The sequence below is a fragment of the Musca autumnalis genome, unplaced genomic scaffold (assembly GCF_047663935.1).
Source record: "Musca autumnalis isolate F117 unplaced genomic scaffold, ASM4766393v1 scaffold_417, whole genome shotgun sequence".
In the NCBI taxonomy this organism is placed as follows: domain Eukaryota; kingdom Metazoa; phylum Arthropoda; class Insecta; order Diptera; family Muscidae; genus Musca; species Musca autumnalis.
Genome location: NW_027411997.1, coordinates 45,743 through 72,656, shown reverse-complemented (window position 1 = coordinate 72,656; position 26,914 = coordinate 45,743). Strand labels below are relative to the sequence as shown.

Here is a 26,914-nt window from a genome sequence, read left to right as displayed (position 1 = left end):
TTTGTATTGGGAAAGTCATCTCCGGTGAACTTTTGTATTGGGAAAGTCATGCCCGGTGTACTTTTGTATTGGGAAAGTCATGCCCGGTGAACTTTTGTATTGGGAAAGTCATGCCCGGTGAACTTTTGTATTGGGAAAGTCATGCCCGGTGAACTTTTGTATTGGGAAAGTCATGCCCGGTGAACTTTTGTATTGGGAAAGTCATCTCCGGTGAACTTTTGTATTGGCGAAGTCATGCCCGGTGAACATTTGTATTGGGAAAGTCATGCCCGGTGAACTTTTGTATTGAGAAAGTCGTGCCCGGTGAACTTTTGTATTGGGAAAGTCATCTCCGGTGAACTTTTGTATTGGCAAAGTCATGCCCGGTGAACATTTGTATTGGGAAAGTCATGCCCTGTGAACTTTTGTATTGGGAAAGTCATTCCCGGTGAACTTTTGTATTGGGAAAGTCATGCCCGGTGAACTTTTGTATTGGGAAAGTCATGCCCGGTGAACTTTTGTATTGGGAAAGTCATGCCCGGTGAACTTTTGTATTGGGAAAGTCATCTCCGGTGAACTTTTGTATTGGGAAAGTCATGCCCGGTGAACTTTTGTATTGGGAAAGTCATGCCCGGTGAACATTTGTATTGGGAAAGTCATCTCCGGTGAACTTTTGTATTGGGAAAGTCATGCCCGGTAAACTTTTGTATTGGGAAAGTCATGCCCGGTGAACTTTTGTATTGGGAAAGTCATGCCCGGTGAACTTTTGTATTGGGAAAGTCATGCCCGATGAACTTTTGTATTGGGAAAGTCATGCCCGGTGAACTTTTGTATTGGGAAAGTCATGCCCGGTGAACATTTGTATTGGGAAAGTCATGCCCGGTGAACTTTTGTATTGGGAAAGTCATCCCCGGTGAACTTTTGTATTGGGAAAGTCATGCCCGGTGAACTTTTGTATTGGGAAAGTCATGCCCGGTGAACTTTTGTATTGGGAAAGTCATCTCCGGTGAACTTTTGTATTGGCAAAGTCATGCCCGCTGAACATTTGTATTGGGAAAGTCATGCCCTTTTTTTGAACTTTTGTATTGGGAAAGTCATGCCCGGTAAACTTTTGCATTGGGAAAGTCATGCCCGGTGAACTTTTGTATTGGGAAAGTCATGCCCGGTGAACTTTTGTATTGGGAAAGTCATGCCCGGTGAACTTTTGTATTGGGAAAGTCATGCCCGGTGAACATTTGTATTGGGAAAGTCATCTCCGGTGAACTTTTGTATTGGGAAAGTCATGCCCGGTAAACTTTTGTATTGGGAAAGTCATGCCCGGTGAACTTTTGTATTGGGAAAGTCATGCCCTTTTTTTGAACTTTTGTATTGGGAAAGTCATGCCCGGTAAACTTTTTCATTGGGAAAGTCATGCCCGGTGAACTTTTGTATTGGGAAAGTCATGCCCGGTGAACTTTTGTATTGGGAAAGTCATGCCCGGTGAACTTTTGTATTGGGAAAGTCATGCCCGGTGAACATTTGTATTGGGAAAGTCATCTCCGGTGAACTTTTGTATTGGGAAAGTCATGCCCGGTAAACTTTTGTATTGGGAAAGTCATGCCCGGTGAACTTTTGTATTGGGAAAGTCATGCCCGGTGAACTTTTGTATTGGGAAAGTCATGCCCGGTGAACTTTTGTATTGGGAAAGTCATGCCCGGTGAACTTTTGTATTGGGAAAGTCATGCCCGGTGAACATTTGTATTGGGAAAGTCATGCCCGGTGAACTTTTGTATTGGGAAAGTCATGCCCGGTGAACTTTTGTATTGGGAAAGTCATGCCCGGTGAACTTTTGTATGGGAAAAGTCATCTCCGGTGAACTTTTGTATTGGCAAAGTCATCTCCCGTGAACTTTTGTATGGGAAAAGTCATCTCCGGTGAACTTTTGTATTGGGAAAGTCATGCCCGGTGAACTTTTGTATTGGGAAAGTCATCTCCGGTGAACTTTTGTATTGGGAAAGTCATGCCCGGTGAACTTTTGTATTGGGAAAGTCATGCCCGGTGAACTTTTGTATTGGGAAAGTCATGCCCGGTGAACTTTTGTATTGGGAAAGTCATGCCCGGTGAACTTTTGTATTGGGAAAGTCATGCCCGGTGAACTTTTGTATTGGGAAAGTCATCTCCGGTGAACTTTTGTATTGGCGAAGACATGCCCGGTGAACATTTGTATTGGGAAAGTCATGCCCGGTGAACTTTTGTATTGAGAAAGTCATGCCCGGTGAACTTTTGTATTGGGAAAGTCATCTCCGGTGAACTTTTGTATTGGCAAAGTCATGCCCGGTGGACATTTGTATTGGGAAAGTCATGCCCTGTGAACTTTTGTATTGGGAATGTCATTCCCGGTGAACTTTTGTATTGGGAAAGTCATGCCCGGTGAACTTTTGTATTGGGAAAGTCATGCCCGGTGAACTTTTGTATTGGGAAAGTCATGCCCGGTGAACTTTTGTATTGGGAAAGTCATGCCCGGTGAACATTTGTATTGGAAAGTCATCTCCGGTGAACTTTTGTATTGGGAAAGTCATGCCCGGTAAACTTTTGTATTGGGAAAGTCATGCCCGGTGAACTTTGGTATTGGGAAAGTCATGCCCTTTTTTTGAACTTTTGTATTGGGAAAGTCATGCCCGGTAAACTTTTTCATTGGGAAAGTCATGCCCGGTGAACTTTTGTATTGGGAAAGTCATGCCCGGTGAACTTTTGTATTGGGAAAGTCATGCCCGGTGAACTTTTGTATTGGGAAAGTCATGCCCGGTGAACATTTGTATTGGGAAAGTCATCTCCGGTGAACTTTTGTATTGGGAAAGTCATGCCCGGTAAACTTTTGTATTGGGAAAGTCATGCCCGGTGAACTTTTGTATTGGGAAAGTCATGCCCGGTGAACTTTTGTATTGGGAAAGTCATGCCCGGTGAACTTTTGTATTGGGAAAGTCATGCCCGGTGAACTTTTGTATTGGGAAAGTCATGCCCGGTGAACTTTTGTATTGGGAAAGTCATGCCCGGTGAACTTTTGTATTGGGAAAGTCATGCCCGGTGAACTTTTGTATGGGAAAAGTCATCTCCGGTGAACTTTTGTATTGGCAAAGTCATCTCCCGTGAACTTTTGTATGGGAAAAGTCATCTCCGGTGAACTTTTGTATTGGGAAAGTCATGCCCGGTGAACTTTTGTATTGGGAAAGTCATGCCCGGTGAACTTTTGTATTGGGAAATCATCTCCGGTGAACTTTTGTATTGGGAAAGTCATGCCCGGTGAACTTTTGTATTGGGAAAGTCATGCCCGGTGAACTTTTGTATTGGGAAAGTCATGCCCGGTGAACTTTTGTATTGGGAAAGTCATGCCCGGTGAACTTTTGTATTGGGAAAGTCATGCCCGGTGAACTTTTGTATTGGGAAAGTCATCTCCGGTGAACTTTTGTATTGGCGAAGACATGCCCGGTGAACATTTGTATTGGGAAAGTCATGCCCGGTGAACTTTTGTATTGAGAAAGTCATGCCCGGTGAACTTTTGTATTGGGAAAGTCATCTCCGGTGAACTTTTGTATTGGCAAAGTCATGCCCGGTGGACATTTGTATTGGGAAAGTCATGCCCTGTGAACTTTTGTATTGGGAAAGTCATTCCCGGTGAACTTTTGTATTGGGAAAGTCATGCCCGGTGAACTTTTGTATTGGGAAAGTCATGCCCGGTGAACTTTTGTATTGGGAAAGTCATGCCCGGTGAACTTTTGTATTGGGAAAGTCATCTCCGGTGAACTTTTGTATGGGAAAAGTCATCTCCGGTGAACTTTTGTATTGGGAAAGTCATGCCCGGTGAACTTTTGTATTGGGAAAGTCATGCCCGGTGAACATTTGTATTGGGAAAGTCATCTCCGGTGAACTTTTGTATTGGGAAAGTCATCTCCGGTGAACTTTTGTATTGGGAAAGTCATCTCCGGTGAACTTTTGTATTGGCAAAGTCATGCCCGGTGGACATTTGTATTGGGAAAGTCATGCCCGGTGAACTTTTGTATTGGGAAAGTCATGCCCGGTGAACTTTTGTATTGGGAAAGTCATGCCCGGTGAACATTTGTATTGGGAAAGTCATGCCCGGTGAACTTTTGTATTGGGAAAGTCATGCCCGGTGAACTTTTGTATTGGGAAAGTCATGCCCGGTGCACTTTTGTATTAGGAAAGTCATGCCCGGTGAACTTTTGTATTGGGAAAGTCATCTCCGGTGAACTTTTGTATTGGCAAAGTCATGCCCGGTGAACTTTTGTATTGGGAAAGTCATGCCCGGTAAACTTTTGCATTGGGAAAGTCATGCCCGGTGAACTTTTGTATTGGGAAAGTCATGCCCGGTGAACTTTTGTATTGGGAAAGTCATGCCCGGTGAACTTTTGTATTGGGAAAGTCATGCCCGGTGAACTTTTGTATTGGGAAAGTCATGCCCGGTGAACATTTGTATTGGGAAAGTCATACCCTGTGAACTTTTGTATTGGGAAAGTCATCTCCGGTGAACTTTTGTATTGGCAAAGTCATGCCCGGTGAACATTTGTATTGGGAAAGTCATGCCCGGTGAACTTTTGTATTGGGAAAGTCATGCCCGGTGAACTTTTGTATGGGAAAAGTCATCTCCGGTGAACTTTTTTATTGGCAAAGTCATCTCCGGTGAACTTTTGTATGGGAAAAGTCATCTCCGGTGAACTTTTGTATTGGGAAAGTCATGCCCGGTGAACTTTTGTATTGGGAAAGTCATGCCCGGTGAACATTTGTATTGGGGAAGTCATCTCCGGTGAACTTTTGTATTGGGAAAGTCATGCCCGGTAAACTTTTGTACTGGGAAAGTCATGCCCGGTGAACTTTTGTATTGGGAAAGTCATGCCCGGTGAACTTTTGTATTGGGAAAGTCATGCCCGGTGAACTTTTGTATTGGGAAAGTCATGCCCGGTGAACTTTTGTATTGGGAAAGTCATGCCCGGTGAACTTTTGTATTGGGAAAGTCATGCCCGGTGAACTTTTGTATTGGGAAAGTCATGCCCGGTGAACTTTTGTATTGGGAAAGTCATGCCCGGTGAACTTTTGTATTGGCAAAGTCATGCCCGGTGAACATTTGTATTGGGAAAGTCATGCCCGGTGAACTTTTGTATTGAGAAAGTCATGCCCGGTGAACTTTTGTATTGGGAAAGTCATGCCCGGTGAACTTTTGTAATGGGAAAGTCATGCCCGGTGAACTTTTGTATTGGGAAAGTCATGCCCGGTGAACTTTTGTATTGGGAAAGTCATGCCCGGTGAACTTTTGTATTGGGAAAGTCATGCCCGGTGAACTTTTGTATTGGGAAAGTCATCTCCGGTGAACTTTTGTATTGGCAACGTCATGCCCTGTGAACATTTGTATTGGGAAAGTCATGCCCGGTGAACTTTTGTATTGAGAAAGTCATGCCCGGTGAACTTTTTTATTGGGAAAGTCATCTCCGGTGAACTTTTGTATTGGCAAAGTCATGCCCGGTGAACATTTGTATTGGGAAAGTCATGCCCGGTGAACTTTTGTATTGAGAAAGTCATGCCCGGTGAACTTTTGTATTGGGAAAGTCATGCCCGGTGAACTTTTGTATTGGGAAAGTCATGCCCGGTGAACTTTTGTATTGGGAAAGTCATGCCCGGTGAACTTTTGTATTGGGAAAGTCATGCCCGGTGAACTTTTGTATTGGGAAAGTCATCTCCGGTGAACTTTTGTATTGGGAAAGTCATGCCCGGTGAACTTTTGTATTGGGAAAGTCATGCCCGGTGAACATTTGTATTGGGAAAGTCATCTCCGGTGAACTTTTGTATTGGGAAAGTCATGCCCGGTGAACTTTTGTATTGGGAAAGTCATGCCCGGTGAACTTTTGTATTGGGAAAGTCTTGCCCGGTGAACTTTTGTATTGGGAAAGTCATGCCCGGTGAACTTTTGTATTGGGAAAGTCATGTCCGGTGAACCTTTGTATTGGGAAAGTCATGCCCGGTAAACTTTTGTATTGGGAAAGTCATGCCCGGTGAACTTTTGTATTGGGAAAGTCATGCCCGGTGAACTTTTGTATTGGGAAAGTCATGCCCGGTGAACTTTTGTATTGGGAAAGTCATGCCCGGTGAACTTTTGTATTGGGAAAGTCATCTCCGGTGAACTTTTGTATTGGCAAAGTCATGCCCGGTGAACATTTGTATTGGGAAAGTCATGCCCGGTGAACTTTTGTATTGAGAAAGTCATGCCCGGTGAACTTTTGTATTGGGAAAGTCATCTCCGGTGAACTTTTGTATTGGCAAAGTCATGCCCGGTGAACATTTGTATTGGGAAAGTCATGCCCGGTGAACTTTTGTATTGGGAAAGTCATGCCCGGTGAACTTTTGTATTGGGAAAGTCATGCCCGGTGAACTTTTGTATTGGGAAAGTCATGCCCGCTGAACTTTTGTATTGAGAAAGTCATGCCCGGTGAACTTTTGTATTGGGAAAGTCATGCCCGGTGAACTTTTGTATTGGGAAAGTCATGCCCGGTGAACTTTTGTATTGGGAAAGTCATGCCCGGTGAACTTTTGTATTGGGAAATTCATGCCCGGTGAACTTTTGTATTGGGAAAGTCATGCCCGGTGAACTTTTGTATTGGGAAAGTCATCTCCGGTGAACTTTTGTATTGGGAAAGTCATGCCCGGTGAACTTTTGTATTGGGAAAGTCATGCCCGGTGAACATTTGTATTGGGAAAGTCATCTCCGGTGAACTTTTGTATTGGGAAAGTCATGCCCGGTGAACTTTTGTATTGGGAAAGTCATGCCCGATGAACTTTTGTATTGGGAAAGTCATGCCCGGTGAACTTTTGTATTGGGAAAGTCATGCCCGGTGAACTTTTGTATTGGGAAAGTCATGCCCGGTGAACTTTTGTATTGGGAAAATCATGCCCGGTGAACTTTTGTATTGGGAAAGTCATGCCCGGTGAACTTTTGTATTGGGAAAGTCATGCCCGGTGAACTTTTGTATTGGGAAAGTCATGCCCGGAGAACTTTTGTATTGGGAAAGTCATGCCCGGTGAACTTTTGTATTGGGAAAGTCATGCCCCGTGAAATTTTTGTATTGGGAAAGTCATGCCCGGTGAACTTTTGTATTGGGAAAGTTATGCCAGGTAAACTTTTGTATTGGGAAAGTCATGCCCGGTGAACTTTTGTATTGGGGAAGTCATGCCCGGTGAACTTTTGTATTGGGAAAGTCATGCCCGGTGAACTTTTGTATTGAGAAAGTCATGTCCGGTGAACTTTTGTATTGGGAAAGTCATGCCCGGTGAACTTTTGTATTGGAAAAGTCATGCCCGGTGACTTTTTGTATTGGGAAAGTCATGCCCGGTGAACTTTTGTATTGGGAAAGTCATGCCCGGTGAACTTTTATATTGGGAAAGTCATGCCCGGTGAACTTTTGTATTGGGAAAGTCATGCCCATTGAACTTTTGTATTGGGAAAGTCATGCCCGGTGAACTTTTGTATTGGGAAAGTCATGCCCGGTGAACTTTTGTATTGAGAAAGTCATGCCCGGTGAACTTTTGTATTGGGAAAGTCATCTCCGGTGAACTTTTGTATTGGCAAAGTCATGCCCGTTGAACATTTGTATTGGGAAAGTCATGCCCGGTGAACTTTTGTATTGAGAAAGTCATGCACGGTGTGTGATGATTTAAAAGAAACACAGTTGATTTCATTATGCCTTTGCTGATTGAGCAAATGCTGAGTCTAGATCAAGTCTTGAAACCATTCTGACTTCTTTATTTTTTTCTCTGATATTTATATAAAAATTCTTAAGCCTAACAATTGTGTCTTATCCTAAAAATCACTCAATAATTTTTCTCTTAACCAATAGGAAAAGAGTTCTTACAAACCTATCTTATAACTAGGTATATTTGTATGTGTGTATGTAATATTTTTACATATGTTGTCATGCATTCGATATTTTCATTCATGCTCACATTTTAGAATTTCACTCAATCAAATTTACTGTTGGGATATTCTTCATTCCCATTGGCCGAACTCTGACTCATTACAATTGTAGTTGAGTTTCCAATTGGAAACTCTAAACCAGGGTTTCGGAGTCGGAGTCGGAGTCTACGAGTCGGAGTCGAGCAATTTTGCTGGAGTCGGAGTCGGAGTCTGAGTCGAAAAAAATAACTCGACTCCGACTCCGGGCAAAATTTTTTCCACGTTATAGAAATATAACATTCAACTTGGAACAAGAACATTTTTTTTAAATGGGAAAGTCATGCCCGGTGAACTTTTGTATTGGGAAAGTCATGCCCGGTGAACTTTTGTATTGGGAAAGTCATGCCCGGTGAACTTTTGTATTGGGAAAGTCATGCCCGGTGAACTTTTGTATTGGGAAAGTCATGCCCGGTGAACTTTTGTATTGGGAAAGTCATGCCCGGTGAAATTTTGTATTGGGAAAGTCATGCCCGGTGAACTTTTGTATTGGGAAAGTTATGCCAGGTAAACTTTTGTATTGGCAAAGTCATGCCCGGTGAACATTTGTATTGGGAAAGTCATGCCCGGTGAACTTTTGTATTGAGAAAGTCATGCCCGGTGAACTTTTGTATTGGGAAAGTCATGCCCGGTGAACTTTTGTATTGGCAAAGTCATGCCCGGTGGACATTTGTATTGGGAAAGTCATGCCCGGTGAACTTTTGTATTGGGAAAGTCATGCCCGGTGAACTTTTGTATTGGGAAAGTCATGCCCGGTGAACATTTGTATTGGGAAAGTCATGCCCGGTGAACTTTTGTATTGGGAAAGTCATGCCCGGTGAACTTTTGTATTGGGAAAGTCATGCCCGGTGCACTTTTGTATTAGGAAAGTCATGCCCGGTGAACTTTTGTATTGGGAAAGTCATCTCCGGTGAACTTTTGTATTGGCAAAGTCATGCCCGGTGAACTTTTGTATTGGGAAAGTCATGCCCGGTAAACTTTTGCATTGGGAAAGTCATGCCCGTTGAACTTTTGTATTGGGAAAGTCATGCCCGGTGAACTTTTGTATTGGGAAAGTCATGCCCGGTGAACTTTTGTATTGGGAAAGTCATGCCCGGTGAACATTTGTATTGGGAAAGTCATGCCCTGTGAACTTTTGTATTGGGAAAGTCATCTCCGGTGAACTTTTGTATTGGCAAAGTCATGCCCGGTGAACATTTGTATTGGGAAAGTCATGCCCGGTGAACTTTTGTATTGGGAAAGTCATGCCCGGTGAACTTTTGTATGGGAAAAGTCATCTCCGGTGAACTTTTTTATTGGCAAAGTCATCTCCGGTGAACTTTTGTATGGGAAAAGTCATCTCCGGTGAACTTTTGTATTGGGAAAGTCATGCCCGGTGAACTTTTGTATTGGGAAAGTCATGCCCGGTGAACATTTGTATTGGGAAAGTCATCTCCGGTGAACTTTTGTATTGGGAAAGTCATGCCCGGTAAACTTTTGTACTGGGAAAGTCATGCCCGGTGAACTTTTGTATTGGGAAAGTCATGCCCGGTGAACTTTTGTATTGGGAAAGTCATGCCCGGTGAACTTTTGTATTGGGAAAGTCATGCCCGGTGAACTTTTGTATTGGGAAAGTCATGCCCGGTGAACTTTTGTATTGGGAAAGTCATGCCCGGTGAACTTTTGTATTGGCAAAGTCATGCCCGGTGAACTTTTGTATTGGGAAAGTCATGCCCGGTGAACTTTTGTATTGGGAAAGTCATGCCCGGTGAACATTTGTATTGGGAAAGTCATGCCCGGTGAACTTTTGTATTGAGAAAGTCATGCCCGGTGAACTTTTGTATTGGGAAAGTCATGCCCGGTGAACTTTTGTATTGGGAAAGTCATGCCCGGTGAACTTTTGTATTGGGAAAGTCATGCCCGGTGAACTTTTGTATTGGGAAAGTCATGCCCGGTGAACTTTTGTATTGGGAAAGTCATGCCCGGTGAACTTTTGTATTGGGAAAGTCATCTCCGGTGAACTTTTGTATTGGCAACGTCATGCCCTGTGAACATTTGTATTGGGAAAGTCATGCCCGGTGAACTTTTGTATTGAGAAAGTCATGCCCGGTGAACTTTTTTATTGGGAAAGTCATCTCCGGTGAACTTTTGTATTGGCAAAGTCATGCCCGGTGAACTTTTGTATTGGGAAAGTCATGCCCGGTGAACTTTTGTATTGGGAAAGTCATGCCCGGTGAAATTTTGTATTGGGAAAGTCATGCCCGGTGAACTTTTGTATTGGGAAAGTTATGCCAGGTAAACTTTTGTATTGGCAAAGTCATGCCCGGTGAACATTTGTATTGGGAAAGTCATGCCCGGTGAACTTTTGTATTGAGAAAGTCATGCCCGATGAACTTTTGTATTGGGAAAGTCATGCCCGGTGAACTTTTGTATTGGCAAAGTCATGCCCGGTGGACATTTGTATTGGGAAAGTCATGCCCGGTGAACTTTTGTATTGGGAAAGTCATGCCCGGTGAACTTTTGTATTGGGAAAGTCATGCCCGGTGAACATTTGTATTGGGAAAGTCATGCCCGGTGAACTTTTGTATTGGGAAAGTCATGCCCGGTGAACTTTTGTATTGGGAAAGTCATGCCCGGTGCACTTTTGTATTAGGAAAGTCATGCCCGGTGAACTTTTGTATTGGGAAAGTCATCTCCGGTGAACTTTTGTATTGGCAAAGTCATGCCCGGTGAACTTTTGTATTGGGAAAGTCATGCCCGGTAAACTTTTGCATTGGGAAAGTCATGCCCGTTGAACTTTTGTATTGGGAAAGTCATGCCCGGTGAACTTTTGTATTGGGAAAGTCATGCCCGGTGAACTTTTGTATTGGGAAAGTCATGCCCGGTGAACATTTGTATTGGGAAAGTCATGCCCTGTGAACTTTTGTATTGGGAAAGTCATCTCCGGTGAACTTTTGTATTGGCAAAGTCATGCCCGGTGAACATTTGTATTGGGAAAGTCATGCCCGGTGAGCTTTTGTATTGGGAAAGTCATGCCCGGTGAACTTTTGTATGGGAAAAGTCATCTCCGGTGAACTTTTTTATTGGCAAAGTCATCTCCGGTGAACTTTTGTATGGGAAAAGTCATCTCCGGTGAACTTTTGTATTGGGAAAGTCATGCCCGGTGAACTTTTGTATTGGGAAAGTCATGCCCGGTGAACATTTGTATTGGGAAAGTCATCTCCGGTGAACTTTTGTATTGGGAAAGTCATGCCCGGTAAACTTTTGTACTGGGAAAGTCATGCCCGGTGAACTTTTGTATTGGGAAAGTCATGCCCGGTGAACTTTTGTATTGGGAAAGTCATGCCCGGTGAACTTTTGTATTGGGAAAGTCATGCCCGGTGAACTTTTGTATTGGGAAAGTCATGCCCGGTGAACTTTTGTATTGGGAAAGTCATGCCCGGTGAACTTTTGTATTGGCAAAGTCATGCCCGGTGAACTTTTGTATTGGGAAAGTCATGCCCGGTGAACTTTTGTATTGGGAAAGTCATGCCCGGTGAACATTTGTATTGGGAAAGTCATGCCCGGTGAACTTTTGTATTGAGAAAGTCATGCCCGGTGAACTTTTGTATTGGGAAAGTCATGCCCGGTGAACTTTTGTATTGGGAAAGTCATGCCCGGTGAACTTTTGTATTGGGAAAGTCATGCCCGGTGAACTTTTGTATTGGGAAAGTCATGCCCGGTGAACTTTTGTATTGGGAAAGTCATGCCCGGTGAACTTTTGTATTGGGAAAGTCATCTCCGGTGAACTTTTGTATTGGCAACGTCATGCCCTGTGAACATTTGTATTGGGAAAGTCATGCCCGGTGAACTTTTGTATTGAGAAAGTCATGCCCGGTGAACTTTTTTATTGGGAAAGTCATCTCCGGTGAACTTTTGTATTGGCAAAGTCATGCCCGGTGAACATTTGTATTGGGAAAGTCATGCCCGGTGAACTTTTGTATTGAGAAAGTCATGCCCGGTGAACTTTTGTATTGGGAAAGTCATGCCCGGTGAACTTTTGTATTGGGAAAGTCATGCCCGGTGAACTTTTGTATTGGGAAAGTCATGCCCGGTGAACTTTTGTATTGGGAAAGTCATCTCCGGTGAACTTTTGTATTGGGAAAGTCATGCCCGGTGAACTTTTGTATTGGGAAAGTCATGCCCGGTGAACATTTGTATTGGGAAAGTCATCTCCGGTGAACTTTTGTATTGGGAAAGTCATGCCCGGTGAACTTTTGTATTGGGAAAGTCATGCCCGGTGAACTTTTGTATTGGGAAAGTCATGCCCGGTGAACTTTTGTATTGGGAAAGTCATCTCCGGTGAACTTTTGTATTGGGAAAGTCATGCCCGGTGAACTTTTGTATTGGGAAAGTCATGCCCGGTGAACATTTGTATTGGGAAAGTCATCTCCGGTGAACTTTTGTATTGGGAAAGTCATGCCCGGTGAACTTTTGTATTGGGAAAGTCATGCCCGATGAACTTTTGTATTGGGAAAGTCATGCCCGGTGAACTTTTGTATTGGGAAAGTCATGTATTGGGAAAATCATGCCCGGTGAACTTTTGTATTGGGAAAGTCATGCCCGGTGAACTTTTGTATTGGGAAAGTCATGCCCGGTGAACTTTTGTATTGGGAAAGTCATGCCCGGAGAACTTTTGTATTGGGAAAGTCATGCCCGGTGAACTTTTGTATTGGGAAAGTCATGCCCGGTGAACTTTTGTATTGGGAAAGTTATGCCAGGTAAACTTTTGTATTGGGAAAGTCATGCCCGGTGAACTTTTGTATTGGGGAAGTCATGTCCGGTGAACTTTTGTATTGGGAAAGTCATGCCCGGTGAACTTTTGTATTGAGAAAGTCATGTCCGGTCAACTTTTGTATTGGGAAAGTCATGCCCGGTGAACTTTTGTATTGGAAAAGTCATGCCCGGTGACTTTTTGTATTGGGAAAGTCATGCCCGGTGAACTTTTGTATTGGGAAAGTCATGCCCGGTGAACTTTTATATTGGGAAAGTCATGCCCGGTGAACTTTTGTATTGGGAAAGTCATGCCCGGTGAACTTTTGTATTGGGAAAGTCATCTCCGGTGAACTTTTGTATTGGCAAAGTCATGCCCGGTGAACTTTTGTATTGGGAAAGTCATGTCCGGTGAACTTTTGTATTGGGAAAGTCATGCCCGGTGAACTTTTGTATTGGGAAAGTCATGCCCGGTGACTTTTTGTATTGGGAAAGTCATGCCCGGTGACTTTTTGTATTGGGAAAGTCATGCCCGGTGAACTTTTGTATTGGGAAAGTCATGCCCGGTGAACTTTTGTATTGGGAAAGTCATGCCCGGTGAACTTTTGTATTGGGAAAGTCATGCCCGGTGAACTTTTGTATTGGGAAAGTCATGCCCGGTGAACTTTTGTATTGGGAAAGTCATGCCCGGTGAAATTTTGTATTGGGAAAGTCATGCCCGGTGAACTTTTGTATTGGGAAAGTTATGCCAGGTAAACTTTTGTATTGGGAAAGTCATGCCCGGTGAACTTTTGTATTGGGGAAGTCATGTCCGGTGAACTTTTGTATTGGGAAAGTCATGCCCGGTGAACTTTTGTATTGGGAAAGTCATGCCCGGTGACTTTTTGTATTGGGAAAGTCATGCCCGGTGAACTTTTGTATTGGGAAAGTCATGCCCGGTGAACTTTTGTATTGGGAAAGTCATGCCCGGTGAACTTTTGTATTGGGAAAGTCATGCCCGGTGAACTTTTGTATTGGGAAAGTCATGCCCGGTGAACTTTTGTATTGGGAAAGTCATGCCCGGTGAACTTTTGTATTGGGAAAGTCATGCCCGGTGAACTTTTGTATTGGGAAAGTCATGCCCGGTGAACTTTTGTATTGGGAAAGTCATCTCCGGTGAACTTTTGTATTGGCAAAGTCATGCCCGTTGAACATTTGTATTGGGAAAGTCATGCCCGGTGAACTTTTGTATTGAGAAAGTCATGCCCGGTGAACTTTTGTATTGGGAAAGTCATGCGCGGTGACCTTTTGTATTAGGAAAGTCATGCCCGGTGTGTGATGATTTAAAAGAAACACAGTTGATTTCTTTATGCCTTTGCTGATTGAGCAAATGCTGAGTCTAGATCAAGTCTTGAAACCATTCTGACTTCTTTATTTTTTTCTCTGATATTTATATAAAAATTCTTAAGTCTAACAATTGTGTCTTATCCTAAAAATCACTCAATAATTTTTCTCTTAACCAATAGGAAAAGAGTTCTTACAAACCTATCTTATAACTAGGTATATTTGTATGTGTGTATGTAATATTTTTACATATGTTGTCATGCATTCGATATTTTCATTCATGCTCACATTTTAGAATTTCACTCAATCAAATTTACTGTTGGGATATTCTTCATTCCCATTGGCCGAACTCTGACTCATTACAATTGTATTTGAGTTCCCAATTGGAAACTCTAAACCAGGGTTTCGGAGTCGGAGTCGGAGTCGGAGTCTACGAGTCGGAGTCGAGCAATTTTGCTGGAGTCGGAGTCGGAGTCTGAGTCGAAAAAAATAACTCGACTCCGACTCCGGGCAAAATTTTTTCCACGTTATAGAAATATAACATTCAACTTGGAACAAGAACATTTTTTTTAAATGGGAAAGTCATGCCCGGTGAACTTTTGTATTGGGAAAGTCATGCCCGGTGAACTTTTGTATTGGGAAAGTCATGCCCGGTGAACTTTTGTATTGGGAAAGTCATGCCCGGTGAACTTTTGTATTGGGAAAGTCATGCCCGGTGAAATTTTGTATTGGGAAAGTCATGCCCGGTGAACTTTTGTATTGGGAAAGTTATGCCAGGTAAACTTTTGTATTGGGAAAGTCATGCCCGGTGAACTTTTGTATTGGGGAAGTCATGTCCGGTGAACTTTTGTATTGGGAAAGTCATGCCCGGTGAACTTTTGTATTGGGAAAGTCATGCCCGGTGACTTTTTGTATTGGGAAAGTCATGCCCGGTGAACTTTTGTATTGGGAAAGTCATGCCCGGTGAACTTTTGTATTGGGAAAGTCATGCCCGGTGAACTTTTGTATTGGGAAAGTCATGCCCGGTGAACTTTTGTATTGGGAAAGTCATGCCCGGTGAACTTTTGTATTGGGAAAGTCATGCCCGGTGAACTTTTGTATTGGGAAAGTCATGCCCGGTGAACTTTTGTATTGGGAAAGTCATGCCCGGTGAACTTTTGTATTGGGAAAGTCATCTCCGGTGAACTTTTGTATTGGCAAAGTCATGCCCGTTGAACATTTGTATTGGGAAAGTCATGCCCGGTGAACTTTTGTATTGAGAAAGTCATGCCCGGTGAACTTTTGTATTTGGAAAGTCATGCGCGGTGAACTTTTGTATTAGGAAAGTCATGCCCGGTGTGTGATGATTTAAAAGAAACACAGTTGATTTCTTTATGCCTTTGCTGATTGAGCAAATGCTGAGTCTAGATCAAGTCTTGAAACCATTCTGACTTCTTTATTTTTTTCTCTGATATTTATATAAAAATTCTTAAGTCTAACAATTGTGTCTTATCCTAAAAATCACTCAATAATTTTTCTCTTAACCAATAGGAAAAGAGTTCTTACAAACCTATCTTATAACTAGGTATATTTGTATGTGTGTATGTAATATTTTTACATATGTTGTCATGCATTCGATATTTTCATTCATGCTCACATTTTAGAATTTCACTCAATCAAATTTACTGTTGGGATATTCTTCATTCCCATTGGCCGAACTCTGACTCATTACAATTGTATTTGAGTTTCCAATTGGAAACTCTAAACCAGGGTTTCGGAGTCGGAGTCGGAGTCTACGAGTCGGAGTCGAGCAATTTTGCTGGAGTCGGAGTCGGAGTCTGAGTCGAAAAAAATAACTCGACTCCGACTCCGGGCAAAATTTTTTCCACGTTATAGAAATATAACATTCAACTTGGAACAAGAACATTTTTTTTTTAAATCATCATACATATATTTTAAAAGAAAGGTATAAGAAAACATATATTCAAACGGTATATTATACTAAGTTAAAGGACCATTCACAGGGTATTTACTATCCTCTGAAGTGTAGTCTATTCAACCCTATTTTGTTGATCCAATTGATTCCTTACAGTTTTGCAAACAAGAGTAAAGTTCTATGACAATAGAATTTAGATTGGACCTTTAACCTCTTTCGTCAGAAGTCTTAGTTGTCTTCTCACAAAGGTCTATTGGTATTCTCATCTTCTTTTTTTGATGAGTCATCCTTGTCTTCTATTAAAGACATTATGGTCTCTATGGGAAATCTTACTGAATACCCTGTGACACAAAATAAAAGTCAAGAAAGCCCGAATTGAGAGCCCCAAATGATCTTATAGCTGGAATTTCTGAGTTATGACATAATGAATTTTTTGATCGACCCCCATCAATCATTGAGATATTGTTTCATAATGTTAAGATGACATGTTTTCAGTTAAATAGAATGAGGAACCTTTCTCTCGAATATGCTGTCCTTCTAGCTCAGTTCCTTCCACGTCCTTCTTCTTCTTGAACTCAAAAAGTAAAACAAAATGAAATTTTCTACAAAAACGTTCCACCGAAAATTATATTTAGGTTTTCCTTATCCAAGAAATCGATATTGTCACGTTTTCAAAGCACTTTATCAGTTTTACTCGTTACTTTCTCAAAAAAAAACCGTATGTTTATGTATTTCGGTAAATTTTGCAAAATCTATTAACTATATATGAAATTCGGATGGTTACGCCTCTGAATTAGAGCATCATAAATTCGTTGTTGGTCAACGACAGATTCATCCTGCCATAACTCAGAAGTCTGGCAAACGGCGAATCTTTCTTCTAGGATTCATTATATACTCAATGAGGGCTTTAGATGCAGACATTCAAATAACCGGATCCGCCCGCCAGCATGCACGATTAAATACATAATCATAAAGTTTTCATAAGAAAGGATCGGGTAAAAGTGACAAAGGACAATGAAAACATGACAATATCGATTTCTCGTCCTACATAAAATTTTCCTAGGAACATTTTTGTAGAATATTTTCATGCACGAAATCTCATCGTGTGCGAATTTTTCAGTTCGATCGGAACAATATTGCCTTAGTATGAGCGTTGGATGGGAACAATTTATTTTATTTTGTATGAGGCATATAAACGGTGTTTTTCTCGAAATCGGCCGCAAAAATATATCACAAGTGGTTTATTAGTTTTCAAGCTAGAATTGGCACCGCAAAATGTTTTAATAAAAACAGTGTTTCGTAGACGGCCTCGAAACTTCGTAATATTATTCTATTTTAGATAAAGAAAAAAATCTGCCAAAAAGTTCCGTAGTTTTCTCAAAAAAAAAAAAAAAAACTTGAAAAATGGCTTTTATTGAGCTTTATAATGGGGGTCTTCTTTTAAGGCTAAGCACACTAAAATGTTGGCTTACTTCCATTCTGAAACTCGGTCATGAATTGTTTATAATTTTTATTGCATGTAGTCCTTATGATTTGTATTGCCCCTCAGATATTTTGAAAGTTTAAAGATTTTCTCACGCGGAAGAATTCCGTCCAGAATATACTCTTGCAAAAAAAGGAAAACCGACAAAACCCTTCTAACTTTGCAATTTTTCAATGTAATATTCAAATGCATTCCAATGAATGCCCTTTCCAATGAATATGTAACGAAAAACTAACGCATTAGCCTATATAGGCCAATATATAGGAAAATGATAAAAATTTGTGAACATTTTATTCATTTTTAGTGGTATAGGAATTCAGGAATTCACACTCGGAGTCGACCCGGAGTTTGAGTCGGAGTCGGAGTCGTGAAAAAAACTCGTCTGGAGTCGGAGTCGAGCCAAAAATACCTCGACTCCGAAACCCTGCTCTAAACTGTCGCTCTACATATGAGTGAGCATGAAGCAATGAACTCTATGTGGTGCTTGGAAAAAACAAACAAATGAAAACAATGAAAGCAATGAACTCGCTGTGGCAATGACCAACTCAACAAAGCAAAATATTGAACATCAAAATGCATGGCAACATAATGTGATGGTTACACACTACACCCTCGCCCTTAAAAGAAATGTATACAATTTTTTTCTGTGTGCATAAACAAATTGTGTGCATTTTATGACAAATTCTTTAGGTTTCAAGTAACACATAAATTTTTTTTTCTTTTCCTCTTTTTATACCCTATACCACAATGTGGAAAAGGGTATTATAAGTTTGTTTTGGTAAAAATTCATGTAACACCGCGAAATATTCGTCGGAGACCCCCAATGTGGTATACCATTCTTCATATCTCGACGAGATAAAGCGATTTTGAGATGTGTGTCCGTCCGTCAGTCCGTCCGTCCGTCCGTCCGTCCGTCTGTCCATTATAAATTGTAAACACGCTCCAGACCGCAATTATGAACCGATCTTCACGAAATTTTGTATGGAGGTCGGGTTCAGATCAGAATAGATCCCTATTCTTATTGGTGATGATCGTGAAATATTTAGCGGGTGAAATGGACCAAAAACATAATATTTATCTAATTTTGTAGCGGCTCTGTAGGTCTCAATAATAGTTCGATCAACGCGTAATTTTAAATAAGGTAAGAGTATATCACAAAGGAGAAGCTTGCAATTTGAGATGGCGATCGGATAATATTTAGAGGGTTAAATGGACCAAAACTTTTGTGTGAAAATTGTGAAAAATTTTAATATACAGCTTATATCTTAATTCCTGGAAGTGACATTCCGGACAAGTGAGATATACTTGAAAGTGGAACGCTTGACCTTCCAATTGATGCCAATTATGTTGGTGTGCATGATTAGATAACAGAGTTACAGCCTAATATATCCCGTTATTTGTTTGTAGTGTAATAATAAACTCGCTAGAAGTCGCAATTATACATCAATAGTCACGAAATTTTGCACGGGGTAAGAGTATAGGTCGAAAGAGATGCCTACAATTTTGAATGATGATCTGATATTCTTTAGCGGGTGAAATGGACCATTACTTTTGTATGAAAAATATAAAAATTTTATTTTTGGTCGATATTTGAATTCCTTGAGGACATATATATTTCGCAAAGTAGCCTACATATGGAAAAAACTACTGACCTTTCCTCTGATGTAAATTGCAATAAAGTGTTTGCTAGATAACGGGCCTACTGCCTAATATATAATGGGTTCTGTGTAGAGAACCAAATGTTTATACCATGCTCCAAAAGTTTATGTAACACCACGAAATATTCGTCCTAGACCCCTTATTTGGTATGCCAAAATTCATATCTCGACGAGGTAAAGCGATTTAGTGATGTGTGTCCGTCCATTAAAAATTTTAAACAAGCTTTTAAGGCCGCAATTATGGACCGATTGTAACAAATTTTTTAAGGAGACTGGGTTCGGGCCAGAGTAGAAATGATTAGTTTTTGGTGATGATCGTGAAATGTTTACGGGATGAAATGGACCAAAAACAAAATTTTAACCAATTTTGTAGCGGCTCTATAGGTCAAAATAATAACCCGCAAAATTTAAAAGTTTGAGTTTATGAAGAAGAAGCGTACAAACCAACGTGAAGATCAGATAATACTTAGCGGGTTAAGTGGACTGAAACTTTTGTGTGAAATTGGTAAACATTTCAATAACGCAGCGGTTAAACATCGGAAGTAGTAGTACTACATAAGTGGGTTTCATTACATTTTAGTTTGTGTGAACTAAATTTTCCTTTCCTGCTACAAATATGTCTTTGTCATGCTAGATAACTTTTTGGTTTTGGTCATAAGTATTATACTTTACATCTCTGGAATTTGATAATTAAGTTTTCACAATCATTGAAAAGAAGTTCCGTGGAGAGCGTTTGTCCTGGACTGAAACTTTTGTGTGAAATTGGTAAACATTTCAATAACGCAGCGGTTAAACATCGGAAGTAGTAGTACTACATAAGTGGGTTTCATTACATTTTAGTTTGTGTGAACTAAATTTTCCTTTCCTGCTACAAATATGTCTTTGTCATGCTAGATAACTTTTTGGTTTTGGTCATAAGTATTATACTTTACATCTCTGGTATTTGATAATTAAATTTTCACAATCATTGAAAAGAAGTTCCGTGGAGAGCGTTTGTCCAGGGATAGTGGTATAGGGTATCCCATGGTCGGCTCCGTCCGACTATAGACTTTTCTTACTTTTTTTTTTATAAGTAGTTATAATTACAAAATTGTTTTCATTGAATATGATCTTAAGTGGGCTAAGTATTTTTCTTTGTTTTTTTTTTTGTATTTGGTAATAAAATATTTTTTGTTTACATTCATATTATAAGTTTATTATTCAAAAAAAAATATATTTTGGCTTAAGATTAGTTTTGATATTTCTTTAACAAATTTTTATGAAATATTTTCTCTTTGTTATTAATTCTTAAAGTTACATTTAAAATTTTCAATATTGATTACTTCATATGGACCATGATAAGGTGATTCATTTTTTCTTCTATTCTCCTTTTTAACTAAAACTAAATCTCCTATTTTAATATCTATTCTATTCGTATTATTTAATGAATTTAAACTTCTCTTAATTTTAGTCTGTTCAACTATATTTCTAGCATTCTCTAATGAAATTTTTAACCTAAGCTTTATTTCCTTAGCATAATTTTCTGTATCATATATTTGTTCACTATTCATTACTTTCTCGCCTGGTATTGTTGGTAATTTTCCGAAAATTAATTCGAATGGTGAATACCCTGTGTCAACATGTGGAGTTATGTTGTATGCAAAAGCATAATACGGTATCCATTCACTCCAATAATCATTATTAACAAAAGTAAGAAAATATTCATTTAGGACTCTATGATTTCTTTCCACTGAACCTACTGTTTCATGATGGTAAGGTGTGGAAAATTTCTGTTCTATTTTCAACAGTTTACACATCTCATCCATCAGTTCATTAACAAATTCTGAGCCTCTGTCAGATTTTAGAGTCTTAAATATTCCGTACTTTAATATTAAATGTTCATTTAAACATCTAGCTATTGATTTAGCTTCTTTTGTCTGCATTGGTACTGCTATTATATATTTTGTTAACTCACATTGCATAGTTAAAATATATCTATAATTATCTGAGGGTCTCAAGGGTCCTACAGTGTCAATTACCACTGTATCAAAACTATTTAATGGTGTATCAGTTTTCATTAATGGTTCTTTGGTATGTCTAATCTGTTTATTTCTTTGGCACAAATCGCATGAAGATACGTATTTCTTTACCATCTTGCACATATTCTTCCATATATATTTTTGTTTAAGTTTTAATAATGTTTTTCTTACTCCAAAATAACCTCCGCATGGTGTATAATGATATAATTTTATCAATTCATATTTTTCTTTTTCATTAAATATTTTTCGAGGATTTTCATATAAAAGAATTCTGACGTCACAATTTTTTAAGTATTTATTTACTTTTTCTTTAAATTTCCCATGGGTTATCAGTTCAAATATATCGTCACTTTTACTAAGTGCGATACTCTTAATACTCAATCTGCTTAACTCAGATGATAGTTTCTCCAAAATATTATCTAGATAATTCGTTCACAGAATTATTATCAAGAAAAGTGAATTCTTTTGTCGACTCATCAATTATAAATTTTAATTTTTTAGCTAGCTTTATATCTTTAATGGATGTACATTCCAATATTTTGAGTTGATCAGGCTCATCAGGATATGTCATCTCATTTTCTTTATTCATATTATTGCGCAATTTATTTTTCATTCCTCGTGTTATCACCAGCGATTTCTTAATTTTTTCATCAATATTCTGAGGTATCATCGTTTTTAATATATCGGAGTCTATATTTATACGTGAAAGTGCATCAGCATTAGTATTATTATTTCCTTTTTTATACACAATTTCAAAATCATAGTCTGATAATTCTAACCTAATTCTTGTCAACTTGGAACTTGGATTCTTATGAGAAAACAATGAGACAAGTGGACGATGATCCGTAACCACTATAAATTTCCTACCATAAAGATAAGGATGGAAAAACTGAATTCCCCAATGTATACCCAATAATTCCTTTTCAATGACTGGCTTATTTTTCTCATGTTTATTCAAAGAGCGGCTTGCATAAGATATTGGTCTATCATTTCCTATTTCCCCTTGCGATAGTATTGCACCCAAAGCAAAATCAGAAGCATCTGTAGTTAGTATAAAAGGTTTATCGAAATCTGGATACTGTAAAATTGGTGGTGTTATCAACCTATTTTTAAGTGTCTCAAATGCTTTTTGACATTCTTCTGTCCATTCAAATTTAGTATTCTTCTTAGATAATGAGTTTAAACATGTAGTTATTTCCGCAAAATTTTTAATGAATCGTCTATAGTAATTACAAAATGCTACGAATCTTCTAACGTCATCTGCGTTTTTTGGAACTGGATATTTGGTTATTGCATCGTATTTTGAAGTATCTGGTTTAATTCCATTAGGAGTTATTAAGTGACCTAAATGAACTACTTCTGGTTTCAAAAAACAACACTTATTAGGGTTGAGTATCAAATTGTATCTATTCAGCCTATCAAGTACCTTAATGAGATTCTCATTGTGGTGTTTGAAACTACATCCAAAAACTATTATGTCATCAACATAAAGAAATGCTTCAGACTCTAAACCAGATAAAGCTATAGTCAACATGCGTTGAAAACTGTTAGATGATATTTTGAGACCAAAAGGTAATCTCGTATATTGATAATGACCATTGGGTGTTGAAAATGCTGTTAGTGGTCTCGACTTAGAATCAAGTTCAATCTGATGAAAAGAACTAGTCATACCTAACGTCGAAAAATATTTCGCTCTACCCAATCTATCCAAAATATCGTCCAAACGAGTTAATGGAAACTTGTCATTAACAATCTTATCATTAAGCTTCCTAAAATCAACAACTAATCTCCATTTCTTCAAATCTGTCTGTCCTTTCTTTGGAACTAATAGCAATGGTGCATTATAAGGACTAACTGATGGTTCAATTACTCTACTTTTCAAAAGATCTTGTACTTGAGCATTTATTTCTTCCTTATGTGCTTGTGGTAGTCTATAATTCTTTATATAAACAGGACTTTTGTCTTCTAGGTTAATTTTCTGTTTATAAAAATTGTTTGTCGTTAAATCTTCATCTTCAAGATGGAATGTCGACTGATATTTCTTTAATATAGCTTCAATTTCTTTCCTATGACTTTCGCTCAAATCATCCAAATTAATTTTGTTTATTAACCTTTCAAAACGTTCATCCGTATAATTACTGTGTGAGTAAGAATGGTTAACTGTAAGTATATCATAATTGCTTAAAGGAACTGTTTCTAATTTCATATGATCTATCGTCATGTCTTGGTCAGTAACGTTTAGTAACTTGATATGCTTATTTCCATTTTTCGGAATTATAGAATTAGCCAAAAACACACCTTTCGTAATTTCCCTATTTAATACTACTGCGTCTTCTACCAAATTGATGGTAAAAGGTAGAATGATTTCACTCCTCTTCGGTACAACTACCTGATTAATTTTGAAAGAACTATCATGTATAGGAATTGTGATGCTTTCACCATTTAAATTAAATGTTAGGATATACCTGTCATAATCAACATTACATTTATACTTTGATAGAAAATCTCTACCTAAAATCCCATCTGTACTAAGTGGAATATCATTTGATACTAGCTGAACACTATGTTCAATTACCATACCATTTATATCTATCTTAACACTAGTTGACCCAAAAGATTTAATTATTTCCCTCGAAATGCCTGTTAGATTGCAGTATTCATCTGGATTTTCCTCATAACGGTACAAAAACTTTTCTTTACATAAAGAAATATCTGCACCTGTATCAATCAAGAACGTGAGTGGATAATCTACATCTATTATATTCAATCTCACATAATTTTTGAGGTTAGATGATATACTGAAAATGTTTCTGTTTTTTATTGTGTGCTCTCCGAAGACGAAGGTCTTGGGGTCTCCGGAACTTGAAAGTTTCCCTGATCTTGTACCTGGTTAACATTATAATCCCTATTATTGTAGTTATTGTTGTTTCTGTTATTGTTACCATTATTATGATTAATATTATTCTTATTCCAGTTGTTATTGTTGTTCCTATTATAATTATTGTTATTATTATTGATGTTATTACGTCCATTCCTGTTATAATTTTTGTTATTTTTGTTACCTTTATTTCGGTTGTAGCCATTATTATTGTTATTGTTACCGTTATTGTTGTTATATCGTTTGTTATTATTACTAGGGATAAACAACTCGATTTTTGATTAATCGACTAATCGATTTTTTGAAGTCAAAAGTCTAAAAATCGAAGTCGACTTTTGACTGCGCAGAAAATCGAAAGATCGATTTTTCGTTTTGACTTTTAGATCTTTAGTACATTAGATTTCAGTATGTACAGCGAAAAAGCAAAGAAACTTAAAAGATTCCATTGGTAAGAGCAAGACAGCACTATTAAAACTATTGTACATACTTATAAAGATAAAATAACGGTATTATTAAGACATTTCTTTTCATTTTTCACAAGTCAATCCAAAGGTACGTAAAATGCAGATTTTATTGTTGATTTGTTACTACTTTTTACATTCATTTTTATAAAATAGGATATTGTTGAGATACAGAAAATTTACATAAATCGCAGTCTGTTCGAATAAATTATAATTGCAACAACTAATACTTTTGAAGAAGCTGGAATCCATTTTGAAAACAACTGACCTAACAATTTGAGTGCTGGGAACACAGATTAAAAGGTCATAATTACACTGCTGAGGCTATATCTAGCCTATTAGGTAAGTTGGTTTTTAATATCACCGTGCTGCAATTGCAATCACAGACCCCTGAATGCCTGAAATCGATTCCCAGCCGAGACAACATAAAATGCTGAACGTTAAAAAATGACCTCTGCGTAATGTTGGTGACATTTCCTGAGTATTTCAGTCATGTAAAACTGCTCTACAAGTCTGTCTTGAGACACAATGTTCGGAATCGGGGTGCACTTAATGAAATGAGTGATATGCATGTAAAGATGGGGATGAGAAATATGTACATATGTATATAATTTTTGCAAAATGCAATTCATTAACATTTATACAAATCATATATATCTATCATTAATTGTAATGATTAATATCGACCCATTAAATTTACACTTTCCCGTTGATTTAGGTAAAATAATAATGCCCAGTTTCGTTTGGCTTTATTTTGAAAAAATTGATGGAGGATTGCATGTTAAGTGCTCAATTTGCAAAAATGTGTTCAAATATAACAGAAACACTTCAACTATGGCTAATCACTTGAGAGCTATTCACAAAATCGAAAACAAAAAACAAGACAAAAACGATCCTGTTGAAACAGTTGCCAAGCAACCTGAAGTTTTTGCTGGACCCTTAGACAAAAGTTTTAGATCGATTAATGCATTTGCAGGTAAATACTGTTCGATTTCCTATGTTTCAAAAATGTCAAATAAATTCTTTGTGACAGCCGATGGCCATAAGCAAAAAACAATGCTCAATGCTCTGCTATATATGATAGTGAAAGATAATATGCCGTTTCAAACCCCTCATAAAGAAGGATTCAAATATTTTTGCAAGAAGTTACAACCTCTTTACCAACCCCCAAGTGTAACAACTGTAGTAAAACGCCTAGAGATAAAATATGAAGAGCTTTGTCAAAAAGTAAAGCGCGAAATGGCTCAATCGGACTATATTTGTCTTACTACAGATCTGTGGACCCACAAGTTTACCATGCAAAGTTACCTAGGAGTAACAGCACACTATTTACAAGGTATTTCATTGTTCATTAATAATATTATTTAATTTATTTAAAAATATATACATGTAATCTTTTAATAGACATAAATATGAAAACAGTGGAGTTGGGCGCTTTCCCTATAAATGAGAGGAAAACCATTACAAATTTGAAAGCTCTTCTCAGACAAATTTGCATCCAGTGGGAAATTCCAGATGCAAAAATATCGGCAATACTTTCCGATGGAGGATCCAATATCAAAGGGGCCATAAGAGAGGGGTTTGGCATATATAAGCATGTCTCATGTTTTGCACACGCATTTAACAACATTGCTCAACGGGTTATTGAAATTAATGTGCCAGAAAACCTGCTTGAAGATGAGGCTGCTGGCATAAGCAATATCCCCGAAGTTCCAAGCGACGAAGAAAATATTGATGACTCCTTTGAACTGAATGAAACTCCTCTAAGCCCCTTAAGAGACATCATAAAAAAAGTGAAAACCATTGTAAAGTTTTTTAAAAAGAGCGAAATAGCAACAAAAGAGCTAGAAAAACTTCAATCGGAAAGTGGACAAAATGCTTTAAAACTTGTTCAAGAAGTTAAAACAAGATGGAACTCCTGCTATGAGATGTTAGATCGGTTTATTTTACTAGAAAACCAAGTGGGAAGGGTACTGATGCAAATGCACACTGAGCGAAATAGTCGATCTAAACCTCCGACAATGCTAACAGGGGCCGAATTAGACGCTGTGGAATATGTCAGAAATGTGTTGAAGCCGCTTTACCTTATAACTAAGGAAATAAGCGCAGAAAAATATGTCACAATAAGTAGAGATGGTTTTTACCGGGTATTTACCCGGTAAATACCCACACGGTGGGTAAATACCGGGTAAATACCCATTTGTGGGTATTTATTTGGGTATTTACTATATTGAATGGGAAATACAACATTTTACACCCTATTCCTGGGTTTAGGTTGTAAATTCGTTTCAAATGGATAGTTTCACAATACTTTAGACTAGTGGGTAAATACTTGGGTAAATACCCGAGTATTTACCCAAGTGTTGGGTAAAAACTCAGTAACTGCCGAACCACTTGACGTAGGCTGACAAAATTTGGCTTACATCTTTCTTATGTCAACAGAACTTCTGGTACTGAACATGGGGGCTCTGGGTCCAT

At 38.8% G+C, this 26,914-nt stretch overlaps 1 protein-coding gene across 1 annotated transcript; it reads left to right on the top strand.

Moving 5' to 3' along the window:
- The first annotated feature begins 24,418 nt into the window (after positions 1–24,418).
- LOC141404534 (E3 SUMO-protein ligase ZBED1-like) lies at positions 24,419–26,598 on the top strand. The gene is made up of 5 exons (XM_073987997.1): positions 24,419–24,527; positions 24,593–24,778; positions 25,155–25,412; positions 25,470–25,772; positions 25,841–26,598. Exons 3-5 carry the CDS (start codon positions 25,166–25,168, stop codon positions 26,596–26,598), a joined length of 1,308 nt encoding a protein of 435 aa, XP_073844098.1. The 5' UTR covers positions 24,419–24,527; positions 24,593–24,778; positions 25,155–25,165.
- The last annotated feature ends 316 nt before the right edge of the window (positions 26,599–26,914 follow it).